This window comes from Lepisosteus oculatus, chromosome 19 (genome assembly GCF_040954835.1).
Source record: "Lepisosteus oculatus isolate fLepOcu1 chromosome 19, fLepOcu1.hap2, whole genome shotgun sequence".
Taxonomy (NCBI): Eukaryota; Metazoa; Chordata; class Actinopteri; order Semionotiformes; family Lepisosteidae; genus Lepisosteus; species Lepisosteus oculatus.
The window spans coordinates 3,011,906-3,029,718 of record NC_090714.1 but is presented as its reverse complement, the minus strand read 5'-3'; the positions used below and the strand labels follow the sequence as shown (position 1 = coordinate 3,029,718).

Genomic DNA, 17,813 nt, shown 5'->3' with positions numbered 1-17,813 from the left:
TTCAACGGCCAGGCCAAATATACTGTACGTGCTATTTATTTTAAAGCAACATGTTTCAAAGTAGCATGCAAAATTGCTGTACACTATTTGAATAAAACCAAATTGCAGTATTGTTGAGAAAGGGATGGGTAGACACTTGATTGTTTTCACACATGGTAACTTAATACATTTTCTTAATTTTCACGTATCCATGTGTAAAGTCACTATTAACTGATGTGCTTGAGTGGTGTGGTTGGTCAGGCTGACATCCTACGATTAAGTAGTGAATATGTAAGTAGCTAACAAACCTGCCGAGATGATTAATGCCTTTTACCTTTGCAGGCAGGGAGATATTTTCCAGGGCGGGTGAATAAAAAGTTAAAACGCCTACCAGAGTTCATCCTGGTTTCGGTAGCACTGGTGGGCTAGAGAGCACACGACTCCCTCTCCAGAAGGGATACAGAGACTGGACTGGAGCGGCTGGGGAGAAGTCCTTTGCTCACAGTATGACAGCAGTGTCTACAGAAGGCACTTGAACCCACAACCAGTCAGTTATAAGTCCAAAGTCTCACCCACAACGCTATGCAGTGGGTGGGTGGATACTTGTTTTGAAATAATAATAATAATAATAATAATTAATAATTGCTTACACTTATATAGCGCTTTTCTGGACACTCCACTCAAAGCGCTTTACAGGTAATGGGGACTCCCCTCCACCACCACCAATGTGCAGCATCCACCTGGATGATGCGACGGCAGCCATAGTGCGCCAGAACGCTCACCACACATCAGATATCAGTGGGGAGGAGAGCAGAGTAATGTAGCCAATTCATAGAGGGGGATTATTAGGAGGCCATGATTGGTAAGGGCCAATTGGAAATTTGGCCAGGACACCGGGGTTACACCCCTACTCTTTTCGAGAAGCGCCCTGGGATTTTTAATGACCACAGAGAGTCAGGACCTCGGTTTTACATCTCATCCGAAGGATGGCGCCTGTTTACAGTATAGTGTCCCCGTCACTATACTGGGGCATTAGGACCCACATGGACCGCAGGGTGAGCGCCCCCTGCTGGCCCCACTAACACCTCTTCCAGCAGCAACCTTAGTTTTTCCCAGGAGGTCTCCCATCCAGGTACTGACCAGGCTCACACCTGCTTAGCTTCAGTGGGTTGCCAGTTGTGAGTTGCAGGTTGATATGGCTGCTGATAATATTCCACCCAAGGAAGAAGCTGGGTGGAGGGCGAATTATTCTGTTTCCTCTCTGTTGATTTATAGTTAGAGAACTGATCGTATTCTAAGAGTTATGAACTTGGTCTTATTTCTTATAGATACACGCAGTATAGAAGAACTGGGGTTCCTGAAAAAATAACCATGGACTGATTTTGATTGAAGCTGTCAGCTTGTGCATAGTGAAATGCCTTGCTCATCCTTCAGTGAAGCTGGAGGAATTGGATCGTGCTCTTAAGAAATCAGATTCTGTGGTATTTTACAAGTGCTGATTTTCCACATGGCGTGACTCAGCCAACTAATGTGACCTGATAGGCAGGATGAAGTGGTACTAGAATAGAAAGGCTGGGAGGCAGTGCAGGGGACTGAGTCAGAGCTGCTAGCCTGTCAGGGGTTGGGTCCTGGTAGATGGAATTCAAGACTATACAGAAAGCACACTGGTCAGTACACTGTTAAGAACAGATGATTCTCAACTGCAAACCCACTTATGGTAAAAGCATCAAAAGTGCATTGAAATTATATACTTCCCAACTTAATACTACAGTGCTACAGATGATAATTTTAGCAAAGTTTTGTATCCGTTCAGATATATATTGTTTGTGAATATTATCTGTTAATAGTTTCTCAAATGTCTACCATGTAATTGCAAAATATTGTACCTATAAGTCCCGACTTACAAATACAGTAATCCACACAATCATAAGACAATCTCACATGACTACCAACAGACTTGCACATTCTTGTGTCCTCAATGACCAGACAAGTACAGTATACAGTATAAAGACATTGTCACATAGTATCAAAACATGGAGAGATGTCTATTTGTAATTGTGTGTGATTCCCACCTTGGCTTCAGTAGATTTCATCTTGCCGATAAATCCTGAATACACAGAGGAAATAAGTTTGACTTTTTTCATTGCTTAATCAAGTTAACTTGTGTATATTCAGACACACCCTCAAACCAAGACAATAATGCATTAAATTTAGTTCTTAAAAATGTTTTACAATAATTGATATAGTTTAGTGATTAAATAGATGCTCAATACCTCATGGAGGCAACTGCTGAAACTTCCTTAAGCCCAATTCTGCTACATCACTTTAGCTTTTCAGATTTGAAGTAGTCCGTCTCTTCATGCAGACTGCGATCCTGACTTCCAAAATGTCTCACTTGCAGGGAAGATACTGAGGCACAGCTGTCTCCCTTCCAGGAAGCTCTTCACAGTGTTCTAGTCAATAGATATTCACTAACTCTACACTCCACGTTCACTAATCTCCAGGCACTAGATTATCCAACTTTAGTGTTGACTAAAATCACTTCAGCTCAACTCTTACTCAAGCACCAGATCTTCACTAACAATCCATAACTTTTCTCATCACTAACTTTCCCAGCCTTCAGGACATGTGACACCCCCCTCACTACAGCACTGGGGCACTTACTCTCCTTCCTTCCTGGCTGGAGTCTAGACACACACTGAATCCATTTTCCTCCTGACTGTTCTTATAAGCCTATTAACTAGCCAAGAGGAGTGGCTGATTCCACTCAGATCCTATCCCAACTGTTCCTATCCTTCAAGTAGATTATCACTAATTCTAATTTCTAGTGCTAATTACTCAATCAGACTGATACACCAGCTGTGCCTCGGTTTGAAGTTCTTTTTTTCCCATTTAATGTGCTGCTTTCTCACTAATCCACCTCTCATTACCTCACAGTCGTCAAGAAATATATTTTGTCAGACTCAAATGGGTAATAAAGTCGTGGCACAGTCAATAACTGGCCATAATTTACACATAAACTGGATAAGATTTCATCTTGGGCTCTTCCTCTACTACTGAGATATAAACAGCTATATGAAAAAGAATTGTCAGTGTCACATTTTCGGCATATTCTGTTCCATTTAGGTTCAAATCCTAATTAAGATGCAAATGAGTATTGTTTATGTTGTTTCATTTATTTAAATTGAGTATGTTGCATGATTTGGTTGTATTTTAAATATACATTATACAATATACAATATACAAATAGACATAATACATTTCTTAAGTGTGTAGTGCTTTGGAATGTCACACAAAACATTTCCAGCTGCTTTATTTCTCAAGCTGTTTTTCCACACACTATGCGGGTTGTGCTCATAAGCAAAGGAAATGGCATTTCACGTGCTTTGTCTCAAGCCTGTATTGCATGCGCCCAGGTGTTGTAAGATTGTTTTGTCTGTCCTGTGGGAAATGGTGTACACTAGTCTCTGGCGATGAGAATGCTTCTGCTATCATCTTTCCACATTCAGCTGGAGCTGGAATGCATTTATTGCCAATCTGACTCCTGGAGGAGGATAGCCTCACGCTTGAGTGGACTGCTGCATTTGGGTCGGGTTTTCATTCCATCTAGACTTGAATGACTTAAATTGAACTAATGGAGTAGATGAAGAAATGGAACCAGCATTGCTTTCCAGGTCTTAATCAGGTGGTAATTGAAACCATTAAATAATCAATTTCCAAACACATGGAACAACTGTAGCAATTAAGCATGTGGGGGGTAATCTCAGACCGTTCTGTTGCATACAGCGATGTGCCGCTAAAGTCCATCTACTAACACAAACCTTCCAGACTGGCCACTTCAGGTGGATAAATGCGAAGTGATTTCTGATCAGTTCCTATATTGTTTTACTGCTCTTTCTCGGACTGGTGGGAGGCAGTAACAATCTTTAAAAAAAAGCAAATAATGAAAGAGGTTCATGTACTGTATATGGCATTATCATTCTGGGATAGTCAATAAGGAGTTTGTAAACATAGGCCTTGCTTTACAAACTTTTTACAAACTTCTTTTTCATAAACTTTGATGAAAATTGTGCAATGCACTAATCAGATCTCATTTAGAATACTGTATATTGTACAATTGTGGTCATAACCATTATACAAAATATTCCTGTTCCTGGAATGCATCCAGAGAAGAGTTAACAGAAACATTTCTAAAAAGAACTTTTAGTCTTGAACAGAGAAGTACGATTCAGATACTCAGAATGTTCAAAGGGACTGACAAGGTCCACCCAACGGGCTGCTTCAAAATCAACAGTGAAGCACAAGCCATGGAACTGAATGAGAAACAAAGGTGAAGTTAACACTTCTTCACCCAAAGGTTTAAAACAAGCTAACCCAGCCATTTTGTTGAAACTGATACCCTGGCTTCTCTCAGTTAAGTGTTTTTATGAGATTCTTGGATCAGTTTAAAAACAAACAGTCTAGCTGGGCAAACCTTGTTTGTAAACTTTCTTCTTTGTGTTCTGATGAACACAAGATGCTTCCAGTAAAAAAAAAAAAATCAGAGAATCATTCATATCCGAGGAAAAGAAAAATTACCAACATGAAATCTTATCTGGGGTTAGGTCAATGTTTTGTCTCTTTCTTGTGTGGAAATTACACATGAATCCTTTAATGACCCACTGAGCATGTATTTATCCATGAACTATTTTTGCTGCAATTATAGTATGTTGATGTGACTTCGATTCTATGACTACAAATGACTGGATGGTGGCTGTTTAATTTGTGTTTCAAAAATGATTAGCGTTTTAAATCACCATTTCCATTTTTTCAGAACTGAGAAAAGTGGGGTAAAGATTTTTTCCACACAATTGCTTTTACTAAAATTGTATAGATTTTGGACCTCAGCCTGTAATGGATGGCGACATGAATTCAGATTTATTTCTCAAATATGATCCTACAGCATGCTATGTACAGTTAAATCACCAAAACATTGCCAGTTTGATGCTAGCCTTTCAGTTATTCTACAAAGGCATTCGTATTAAGAATTAAACATGGAGATTTAGCATTGAGAGAATGAATTGCACATTTTGCATTAAATGGCTGCTTTTGAATCCTATCTATGGAGACAGAGCAGTTTGCAAGTACACAAGGAAAATTGCAAGAGGAGGCTGGCGATTTAGTCCGTCTTGCTCATTGGGCTGCTAGCAGCTAATCAATCCAAGGATCACATCTCGCTGTTTCCTGGAAAAAAAACAGGGATTTGGCCACAACAACATGGCTGAGTAGCTTGTTCCAACATAATGTGTAAACAAGTGCCTCCTGTTTTGAGTTTTAAATCCACTTCTGCATAGTTTCCACTTTGTCAGTACCTTTGAAGATTTTGAATACTTAATTCAGGACCCTTCATAGCCTTCTCTGTTCAGGACTACAAATGTTTAGTTCTTTTAGGCTGTCAGCACAAGACGTTACTTTATGCTTAGAATGTATCTGACTGCTCTTTTCTGGACTGATCCCAGGGCAGCAATCTCTTTCTTGTAACACAGAGACCAGAATTGAACAGAATATTCCAAATGAGGGCATATGTGTTCAACACGTGAGAATTACTCGATTTTGAGGACTTGCTCATTACTTCTGTCCATTTCCTCCCGATGTGGCAACAATTTCAATCAGGAGGTCTCAGTTTAGAAGCTTCATTTGCAACGGCAGCAATACGCTCACACACATGCATACCCACGCAAACAGACACAAAGAAGCACACATACTCTCTTGACTCGATGGCTCTCGCTCTGACTGCTAATGTCTCCTCAGCGTGTGGTCCGCTTTGCTCTTCATTTACATTTTTATTGTATCTCCCTCTGCCAGGAGGGAATTCAGCTGTTCCTTGACAGCCACTAAATTAACAATCACTATCATTAAATAATCACCCAGCGTGGCAGGGAAGGAAACGGGACTGTTACATAAGAGCCGAGCTGGGAGGGAGGCAGCCAGCAAGAGGGAGGCAGGGAATGGCAGTCTTACATCAGGGGATTTTGGAGGCAAAGGCCCTTTGTGTTCGTGGCTGCATCTACAATTATTTAAAGCTGTGCAATTTGGCCTTTTTGGTGTCCATCATTAATTACTTAAAAAACAGATTCCACTTCATTGCCATTCCGAACAGGCTTCCATTGTGGTGCTGCTGCTTCTTGCCCAGTATCAGCAGCAGACATGTCATTTCACAGAAAGGGTTGGGGAGGGTAGATGTTGTGTTTGCCCCCTCCCCCCTTCTGCCCTTCCGCTCTTGGGTTCCCCCCTGTACAACATGCTCTGGCCGGGGGGGAGTGGAGGGCGGCTGCGGCACAAAAGCAATCACACTTTGCAGTGCATGCTAGGAATAATGAGTTAATTGGTATGGGGGACCTAAATGCTGAAGTCCTCCCCCAGCAAATGAGCAATTTTCCTATCTGTCTTGCGATGGGGCAGAATCTGATCTTTGTCTGTGCGGAAATGTTATGGAAATTGAAAATGTGATTGCAGAGTTGTCTGGGCTTAATTAGCATTTTGGTGGGGTCTAATAATGAAAATCCACATACGGATGGAGCCCTGGGCTTCAAGGAACTGCCATACACTGACAGGCTAAAGGATCTCTTAAACACAGACATATTATGAGGTGCTTCCAAAATTCTCAAAAACCAGGACTAAGCCAAGCCAGTGGAGATCTTCAGGAAAGTCACCTGTTAGCTCAGCCAACACATAAGTCAAATAGCTTAATTGTGAGCTTGAACTGGAATATAAATGAGCTGACCTGTGGCTCCTGAGGATTTCAGCATCCTGCCCTTGCAGGACAACATTACTAAAATGTTGGAACGTCCAGCCCATGCCTGCAGCATGGCCTGACCATGGATCACCACGCACACCCCACACTACAGGATCAGAGGCTGTGCAGCACAGGAGTGTGTCGTTACTGGAGCAGGGCATGGCCTGACCATGGATCACCACGCACACCCCACACTACAGGATCAGAGGCTGTGCAGCACAGAAGTGTGTCGTTACTGGAGCAGGGCATGGCCTGACCATGGATCACCACGCACACCCCACACTACAGGATCAGAGGCTGTGCAGCACAGGAGTGTGTCGTTACTGGAGCAGGGCATGGCCTGACCATGGATCACCACGCACACCCCACACTACAGGATCAGAGGCTGTGCAGCACAGGAGTGTGTCGTTACTGGAGCAGGGCATGGCCTGACCATGGATCACCATGCACACCCCACACTACAGGAGAGTGTTATTATTGCAGCAGGACACGAACAGCAGCTTGACCTGAGCTGGCTTGCCTTGCTTTTTCAGGTGCGCTGTGACAGGGAGGTGCAAGAGCTGCGTCAGTGGCAGAGAGAGCTGAGGGAGGATAGCAGGAGCATCCGCCAGAGAGTGGAGGAGTTTTGGGCTCAGCGTGAATCCCGAGGTGAGAAACAGGAGCGAGACTTGACAGATGTTACTGTGGTAAATATGCAGGGAAGTTTTCACTTTTACTCTGGCTTACCTCTGCGTTTTGCTTTCATCCTACTCTCAGTTTGCTTGGATTTTTCAGTTTATCTGAGTTTATCTGAGTTTTACAAAGATAATGCCCAAATTTACAAATTGAAATTCTTTTAAAACCTATACTACATCACCTCTATGCATATTTATTCTAAATGGCAGTATTATCATAATCTGGTGTTGTGTTCAAAACATAAACTGCACTTTTTACAGAAGCAGATATTCATCTGCAAAGGAATTTAGAACAGCAAACAGTCAAACAGCTAGAGTGCCAGACACAATAATACCACAGTGTCTGACTTCCATCAAACAATTCAAATGGTGATATTGTACTAATATCTCAATTCACACCAGGGCAGAGTTTCCTGTGGCATGGTGGAAGAGCGAAACGACCGGAATCCATCTGAAAAAGCAAAATAACCACTGGGAATTGGTTTTGGGAAGCAGCAGTAGGGTATAAGAGGTGAAAAATTAATTATGCTGATATTAACCACCCCACCCCACCGGTGTAATGTGTCAACCAAGTGTCTGTCATACTGGATATTGATCAACTAAAAAAAATAGAGGAGTAGAATTAACGGTCAGGCTTTAGTTTGTCTTCCACACCGTGATGTGAACTGATGGGACAGGTCAGCAGCTCAGTGTGACCATAGCCGGTAGCACAAAAGAACAACCCCCCTCCCATCACACATCAGCAGGCTGTCAGCTCAGCGGGTTTTGTGTGCTATTGAGTTGGGGGGATCCCATAACCCCCCTTTCTAACATTCAGACGCAAATCCGCCATTCCGTTCAGCTTCCCATATAGTTAGAAGCAGGGGTCAAGCCCGCGCAGTTAAAGGGACAGCACTGAGAATCTGCCAAATGCTTTGAATTCCTCCAAAAAACCCTGATGTATTTTGGGGTCTCCTTCTGTGATAAGGTTTAAAGAATTTGACGTGGTAGGCTCCGGTCCTCTGAGAACCAAGATCCTTGAGATTTTTAAAAACATCCTTACAAATGATGTAATGTAAAAAGATGTTTGGGTTCCTGGAATGTGTTTTGAAGGAACCTTACACCTTATCTGGACTCTTGTTTCTGTTTTAAACATTGTTAATCAATCTATCTGATGTTATTTTTATTTTACATTTTCACAGTGAGTACCATCTCAAAGTGAGATGGTGTAGAGCAAAGTACAATAGATAATGAGGAGGTTTAACATTTTTCATTGCAAGCATTTTCACCAAGATTCTAGAGAACTTCAAATGTATGCAATAAATATGTTTTGTTATTTATATTGATATTATCATATTGTAACAAACAGTAAACAACTTGGCTTTTACATCCAGGTAAAGATGGGCTCCCTATGTAAAGCGACAGTGTTCTGTTTTACTCTTTCCTAATTGTGAAAGATATTGTACACTTGATTGCCAGGAATCCAAATAGGTGGGGCAATGCTACAAAGCCCAAAACTATGAGCTTCACAAACATAGCCCTTTCATTCTCCTCCCCAGCCTTTACTCTTGTTCATTTTGAATAGTATTTCCAAAAACTGTCGTTTGAATAATTCAAGCAGGGAGCTGCGTCAGCATGCATAAGGTATCGGGTTTATTCCATGCTGAAAGAAACAAAAGGAAACACAACATTTCTCCTGTGAAGCCTTCTTCAGGTGCAAGCAACACTCACACCTGAAGGAGGCTGCACAGCCGAAACGTTGCATTTGAATAATTGTTTTAAATACTCAACTGAGGGCAGTTACTCAGCACATGTAACAGGATGATTAAAAAAACCTTTTGGTCTCAAATGGATGGCATACACTGGGAAATTTAAGATACACATCCTACAGTATATTCATCCTCTAAAAAACTACTGTAGAAAACTGATGAGTGTGATGAGATGAAGGCTGATGGGTGTAATTAAGCTTGATCATTGTGTGTGATATTGAGCAATTTGTATTTGTATATCGAGCAATAATGTAACCCCACTCTCCACAGAGACAGCCCTTGCTCTGCAAGAAAACAGCTGAGAATGACAAGCCAGCTGTGGACTGTGGATCTGGATGGAATGGCTGTGATTCCCAGAATAGCAGGGAGGCCAGACCATACTCCTTGTAAACACTGCGGTTCCCTAGCATAGCAGAGCAAATGCACACACGCATCTATAGGCATCCAACGTCCCTCTCACATGTGCGTAACGTGCCCAAATGCATGACGTAGGCATAGAGAAAAAACACAGAAACTACACACAGAGATACTGTAGATACTGCAGAAAAGAAACCTATAAAAAGGTTTTCACAGGGTTGACCAATTCTGTTTCACCACTTTTTCAAGGACTGAAATTGCTCACTCCTGATCTAGTAATTCCATTAACACAGGTGCCTGAGAGACTCAGCGAGCTGAGGGAATAAAAAAATAGCCAGCATGCGCATCCATACCTGACATGTAACAATTTTCATTTCTTTTGAGGCAGCTTGCATTGAGCACTGCATTTTAACATGTGCGCAGTTTGTACTATTGAGTTGTGAACTGACAAAAAATGAGAGAGTGTATTATTCATAGAAAAAAAATGTTCTTCACTGTCTAAGCAACCAAAGTACCACTGGGGAAAAATAGATTCGAATAATTTTATCCAAAACTGTTCTTGATTAGATGATTTTCCGATTGAGCAGAGGTGGTGTGGAGGACTGGGAACCTGATGAATTCCCTGCAGCCAGTTGATTGAAATGCAAGATACACTAACATCTGTCCGACAGTGAGGTGCATGCTGTACCAGTGACACCTTATACCCAGACAACACGTTTGTTTCTTCCTCTCTGGGACATTGTAACACTCTCTGATGACATTTTCACACCAACAATTTACCAACAATATTCTTTTGGAGATTTATTGGATTGTATTGGAGATTTATGTACTTTACAATATGCACTTCATTTTTAATAAATAATTGTTAATAAATATAAAAGCCATCATATACCCCATATGGCAATGATTAATGATAAATAATGGCACTGTAAAATAAACACCAACATTGTGCACTCAGAAAGTGTGGCGTGTTCAGTGACTGACTGAACAGAATAATTACTGTGTTCTTGCACAAGCAATCAGGCAATGCCGTGAGGTGGTGCCTCTGATAGGACCGTACAATTCTGGTGCTGGAAGGCCCAGTGTATCAGCAGGTTTTCATTCCAAGCCACCTCTTAATGACCTAAATTAGCCTAGTTTGATTAATTTAACAGCTTCTCCCAGCTCTTCGTGTACTTCTTCTTTTTAACACACAAAGAAAACCTGAAGACACACTATCCTTCTACCACCAGGACTAAACAGCCCTGTGCTGAGAAAGGCTACCGTTTATTGTAACGGTGACTCCTCTTTTCTTGCAGAACCTGCTTTAGTTTCTTTTTAAGTCTTTTTTTAAGTCTTTTTTGAGCCATTTTTTCCACAATTCCCTGTTGTTCTTCAGGAATGGTCTTTCACAGTATACAGTAGACAGAGGGAAAGAAATACATGTGACTGTTTTCTCTTGGCTTGTTATGAAATAATTAGAGCTCATTGGCTGTGATTGCGCGTACACACTTATGAATAAAGGTTAATCTACTGGTCTTCTCCCTGTAGAGCTACATTAAGACAGAATCAAAATCACATGTGAACAACTTAGTCTGAAGCGATGACATTGGTCTCCATCTTGATTGCCACAATTTGTAGTCTGATAAAGATGTGCGATCAGGTTGTGTTGCAGATTAAAAGAGAGCCAGAGAGGGTGCTGGAGCAGTGTTGCTGAAGCAAGCAGATTGCTTTTTTGCTTAATGAACAGAATCCAGTACAGGCTCAGGCAATGTGGAAGAGCTGCAGAGAGTATGTTTTTAGAATAACCTTAACATTAGGTAGCTGATAGCTCAACTCTCATCTCATCTGTATTTAAAGGCCTTTTTTCCACCCAATATTAAATACATTTTAGGTAGGTCAGATCTTCTGATGCTTAACTTTGCTGCTTTTATCACATTCCTTGGAGCCCACTGTTTGGAGTCTGGCGTGTGTTTTTGAATCAATATACTGATACTGTATGTTTGCATGAGGAATTGCATGTGACAAACACCAGTATGATTCCAACTTCTCCGTATTGTTTGTTTGCTATCCCGGAACTTCTGCTAAATTCTGCATTTTGTTTTTAAAAGCAGAAATGAACATGAAAAGAAATGGGAGAAAGTTATGTACTGTAAATACAGTAACAGCATTTCATATTTTATTAGGTGACCAAAATTCATTTAAATGTGCAGTTAATAAAACTTCTGCTTCCCTTTGCTTTTGTTCCTTTTGATAGCTGTCTTCTATTACTTTTGCCTGAAGTGCTAACCAAGCCTTTTTTTTTATAACCCATTTCTGGATTGGACTGTGGCATTCACTGTATGTTAACACAGTAACACGGTATGTTTAATGTCTCATCATAAAGACAAACTTCAGCCTTAATCTGGACCTTATTGACACTCAGATGTTGATTTGTTATTTATGGTCCAGAAAAATAACAAACTCTTATCTGTTGTCAACACTCAGGAGCCACCTAATTTTCCTTTGGTGTCTTACGTGCTAACCAGTTCCAGACGTAACTATGGTGATATAATGGGATTTGCCAGTATAGGTACAAGCATGATGCTCTGTGTGGTTTTATACTGTACACCTGTCTTTGTGTGTTTGCTCTCAGTGGGGCGAGAAATTGAGGATCCCGAGGAGGCTGCTCAGCCAAACTACTCTGGAGTGTCCATCCGCTTGCTCTCACCTACCCCACAGAACACCCTCATCCTGTCCTCGACAACTCCGAACCCTGCGACACTGTCCCCTTCTCTGGAGAGCTCTGATGAAGTATAAGCCTGTCCACTGCATGGCGTATCTCTGTTATGCTGTCCTCTGCACCTTTGAGTAGGAGTATGCACAATATCTGACTGCCTCGGAACCTTTTGAGAGTTTTATTAACAGTAGAACTATGTAATTTTGTCGTGCAAAAGCAACCTTTGTGGTTGTCTGGATGCCTGTAAGTTCGCAGTGCTTTGTCAGATCCTCTATCTTATCTATGTATGTCTGTGCTATGGGCTTGTAGTGTGCAAAGTGGAAGGCCTGACAAGAACACATGGAAAGTCAAGCTGATCAGGAGTTGGTGTGTAAAGAGAATTAATAATAATTGCATATTCCGAGTTCAAAAGAATCTATTCTCGATCCACCCTTTGACATGTATGTGATGTCTGATTTTGATAAACCTACCTGAGAGTAAGTCTTCACAGATTGTTTGGTGTGCTTTTGTCTTTCAGGCCCACAGCTAAATAACGCATACACAAAGGAACAAGTGTAAAATCTCTTTTTTAGAATGCAGATCCCTCAACGACTGGGTTCCCTAGGAACAGAGGGAGACCCCCTCCCAGTCTAGTAGTTTGTAAAAAGTCTCACATAGTGAATCTTCTCTGACAGAACCTACCTGTAATATACTGTGCTGCATTCTGCTTTTAAGATTGTATAGTTTGTATATAAGGCTTTTTTTGTCACAGCTGTGGATTTCATGTTGATCCTGCAGTTTAATTGAGGAATACAGTACATATTTGGAGGTATTTTTTAATGGGAGATTACAGGGAAGAAAGGTTGAGAGTCCCTGTTTTACAACGTGACACATCACATGCCATCAACTGCTATCCTACAGAACAAACCAGACGCATTGTCAGGTTAAATGTTTAGTATGAACTCCAAAGGACAAAAGCAGACCAGCTTAAAACTCAACTAGAATTCATTCTTCCAAGATTTTCTTACAAGTTGTCCACCAAAGGGGGATATTAAAATACAATAGTTAGAAAACCTTTAAATAGAACTAATAATTTGTACACATCAATATTTCTGTGTAATTGTACCCTACACCATAAACCAGACTATAGACGAAAATGCCAAAATGTTCTAGTTTCAGACCATCTGTCCAGCATCTATTGAATTACACAAAGAGGACTCCAAATGTGTCATCACTGTGCCTGTGCAAATATTATAACTAATATCTAGGTTTGCTTACATTTAGCATTTATATTTTTCTGTGCATTAATCTATTAAAACATTAAAAGCATTTATGTTGCTTTAACTTGCTGTATTTAATGTGCTTTTAAATCGCATAGCTGAGATATTGTCTTAGACCTGTAATTAAGGTTCTGACAGAAGGTGTTTGACAGTTCAAGAAGTTGTTTAAACAGACAAGCACTTGTCTCTTTATAAAGAGTTAAAAGAGAATGCAAACTGCAAGGTACAGTCTGTTTATCTCTGCATCAGATGATCTTTGTATCTACTGTCCTATTTGTCTCCAAATCAATTTACTTTGTAAAGCCAGCAAGCGAGATGGTCAATCAGACAAGATCATTGTTCCTGAATCAGCTAAATTAACCAAAACAATTTGCTATTCACTTTTTTTTCCCTTTTGTCTACTCACAATACTTTGCTACAGTCATATCTGGGGACAGATGACTCACTGAAGTACTCCCATTGTTATTAAGGACAAATGCAATGCAACTCAAATTGTCATTGTGTACTTGTCAAAGACAAAATTATAGTAAGTCAGACAACTGTAAACAGTTACCCTCACTAGTCTATACCACTATCTTATAGTTGCTCAAAGCATATCAAAACCCTGAAATCGTGTTTCAAATTCCATCCAACCATTTTCTAACCATTTTATCCAATTCAGGGTCATGGGGGAGCTGGAGCCTATCCGGGCAAGCAACGTTAGCAAAGCAGGGTTCACCCTGGAAGAGCCCAGTTAACCAGGGCCAATTTTCCCAATAATATGTAAAGAATCTAGTTGTCCCTTACCTCAACTCGAACGGTGCCCTGTATTCTGTAAAACTGTGCATTACCCAGATAACTAATGCACTGACCATCTGTAATCACTACATAGAAGCGGGAGGGGTACATTCAACAACTTTATAGCATTTAGTGGCTGGGTTACATAAATAAATAAAGTTAGTTTAGACAGTATCTATTAATCTCTCAATTAATGGCCTGTGTTAGCAAATTTAAATTTATTTTCATTCACACTCAATCTAAACTATATCAGTGTGCATAATGCTTGTTATCAAGTTTTGCGAGCTGTTGTTTAAATTCTTGTCTGACAGGAGCCTGACCCTAAAGGTAAATTATATCTGCTCTCAGCTACTTTATACAGTACAACCTCTGCCAAGCCAGCTGTCCAGTTAATTCCCAACAGGTAGTGCTCAATTTATCACCTGCTGGCTGCAGGGAGATTTAACGTTGTCCTAACACAACTATAAGGGACTCCATCACTCACTTCCGAGACAGTTTCACAGCTACCTTATCATCTTTAAGGATTTTCCGTCATCTGTCGAGTTCTAAATGGAACTGTATTTGTAATCCACGATATCATGAGAACCTGACTTTGAAATACACTGTCAGTTTAAGGCAGTATTTATGCTTAGTTAAATATTTTGTTACAGAAGGCACACCAGAAAACGGCAATGAGGAGAAAGTCGATTAAGCCAAAGCCATCACTTGGGGAAAGGAAGGGAACTCTGTACTCGGTTAAACTCCCAACAGAAACACTTCACACAGTCCAGGCAGGAAGGATGCTGCTGGCTATTCTACTGTTGAGATCATATGTGCATTGAAAGTTGGCTTTAAATCTTTTTGCCTTAACAAGAAGCTCATTTCAATGAAAAGAAAGAGGAAGTAAAGGGGTGGTTTGAAGAATATGATGGCATTATTTGGGAAAATATAATTAGACTACAGGGTGGCATGGTCTTTTTCACCCAGAAGCCATTTACCCATTTTTGGACTATGGGAGGAAACCAGAGCTCCCAGAGGAAACCCATACAAACGTAGGGTGAACATGCAAACTCCACACAGAGAGCTCTCCCAGGTCCAGAATTGAACCCAGGGCCCAAGCATACATGCAGATCTGCTGTAGGATTCCTTCCCCTCCCCCGAAAGGGTCTACCAGTGTTTGTCAGGACATTTTCTCTGATCTCCAAATACAAACCAATGCTGCAAATTACCAGACTGATTTTTATTGAAGGTCATGTGGATTCAGTACAGAACATTAGAGGAGCCCCGCCCTCTTGAGAAAACAATATTTGATCAAGCATACTTCGGCACACTTCAAAGTTTCTGCAAGGCACCCCAACAGCATCATCAGCCACCCCGTCGTTATAAGGGCAAAGAAAGGGGAGAGGAAAGGCTTGGAAAACTATGTGCAACTCACATCACTTCTATACCTATAATTACAACTGCTCAGTTCTCATTGTGTCCTGAGATAAGATATTCCATCCCATTAGTTATTTTAAATCAATCCCCTTTATCCGAGTTGGCTGCCAGTCAGGTCTTCAGTCGTGGTTTGTCTAAATGGTTAATATTGCCAATTTTCAGTAATGAAGTTTTCTTGGTTTGCAGATTTGTGCAAGAGGAAGCCAGGGGTGACCTAACATTAAAGTGCAGACCCATGGCCCTCTGTGCAAGGGCTCGGCTCACGCAGTCTCTGTCAACACAGAACCCCTGGAGGTACTGGTTGCTTTGAGGGAATACTAGCACAACGAGGAAACAGACCAGGACGTCATTTTGAAAAACAATTCTGAACAAATTGGTCAAAACATTCTGTTACAAGTCATTATATAAGTGAATAATTCATCTTTACTTTGTAGAAGACAGTTCAAGTACTGTAACATTTGTGTCAAGGCTAGATACATTTGTAAAATCGTAATTTGTAAACTTTCATTATTCACCGATGTTGGAAGTCATTAAAAAAAATGGGGTTTGTTATGTGGCGGAAACGAAGCATGAAAAAGTTAGTAAAATCTTTAAGGTGGTATTTTTGGTCCAAACAAAAATAAAAGCCTACTGCACCTACCAATGTGTCCTCAAGTATTAGTTTTACAGTGATGTAGGCATGTTGACCTCACCCCATTTTGTTGTACCAACACCCATGAGGCCAGGGGCTAACATCGGCATGCTTGACATTTCCAGCAGCTGCTCTTTATTTATATCACTGTTTGCAAATTGTGAGACCTGACAGGGATCAAAATTGCCTTGCATGGGGGAGCCGACATTAGCAACCAGCTACAAAAGATTTCAAAACATCTTGCTGATGCCATGCATGTCCATGGAGAGCAGTGCGCTGTAGCACACCAGCCATGTTATCTGTATCTATGCAATTGTGCTGCATGACCAGTCTTGTATAGTCTACCATCAAATACAACAGATATTATTGTAGGAGAGAAAATTGATGTTCACAAAAGAGTTTTGTGGAGCTTTCATCTAGTTGAGGGAGAGCAATACAAAATACACTGGAAGTTTGTATTGGTCAGAATAGGCTTAAGGAGAGTACAAGCTTGCCTGCAGTGTTTTCTAAGCAGATGTACACACTGTAGGACCTAACCAGCAGAAAAACAAAGTAGAAAATGGCCATTGATCAACCTCATGGTCTTGGATCACAGAAAAAAAAAAAACTTCATTTCTTCTTTTTTCACTCTCATTATTGTTTTAATAAAACGCTCCATGTTGCAGCAGTGGAAGAAGACCGAGGCATCACTCACCAAGTAGTACTGCAAGCTCAGAGATGACCAGCAAGACACAAACTGGGGTTACAAGGCCTGTCCAACTTCAAAACTGCAGCAAAAGAAAATTAATATTGAGCACTTCACACTTTAGATTTTGGGTACTTTGCCCTTTTTAAGAGTAATTTCTCTTCTTTAGGTTGGGAAGAGACTCGGGCCTATGTCCTACAGTAAGTGAGTTAATCTCTCCTGAGTACTACTGATAAAGGAAAATTATCACTGCACAGAAAATATTAACAACATTTAGTGTCTGATGGATAGTACAGAGAATATTACCCTTTTTCCCTGTGGAGTACAAACAGCATGAATTAAATCTCCACCCAAGGCCCAGAGTCAATGCCCTCTGGCTGTAGTCTTGTCTTCCACTACTTCCCTTGTCTTCTCTCTGTTACCTGAACCACAGATGGGCTTATAAAGCCCACACCATGTGATCTACATCCACCAATCAAAATGTGACAGCCGTGCACTTGGTACGTGTGGCTATCCTCAGATAAAGTGGTCTATACACATTACACACTGACTGCTCAGTCAAATAATCACTTGGATCACATTAAAGACAAAATAACTGAAAAATAGACAAATCAAACAAACTAAATACCCAAATACATAAGAAAAAAACAGTCAATGTATATTAGAGGAAAAAATTAGGTAAAAACCTAACTAATTTAATTATGAAAAATTAAGTAATGAACTAGCTGTGCTCTTGCCAGCTGGCCCAAATTCAAACCTATAGTCAGGGCTGAGACTAGAGTAGCCTCTTATGGATGCCCATATTATCTTTATT

The 17,813-nt window shown here is 40.8% G+C and overlaps 1 protein-coding gene across 2 annotated transcripts in view; it reads left to right on the top strand.

The window, feature by feature from the left end:
• Positions 1-16,680, top strand: part of iqck (IQ motif containing K) — a 32,260-nt gene extending 15,580 nt beyond the window's left edge. The window contains exons 8-9 of one of the 2 annotated variants that reach the window (XM_069180907.1): positions 7,288-7,402; positions 15,870-16,680. In XM_069180907.1, the coding sequence (XP_069037008.1) occupies positions 7,288-7,402; positions 15,870-15,901 (147 nt within the window). In that variant the 3' untranslated portion in view covers positions 15,902-16,680. Of the gene's footprint in view, positions 1-7,287; positions 7,403-12,147; positions 12,719-15,869 lie in introns of those variants that run through there. The other variant, XM_069180906.1, reaches the window with a different exon arrangement.
• Positions 16,681-17,813: the final 1,133 nt, after the last annotated feature.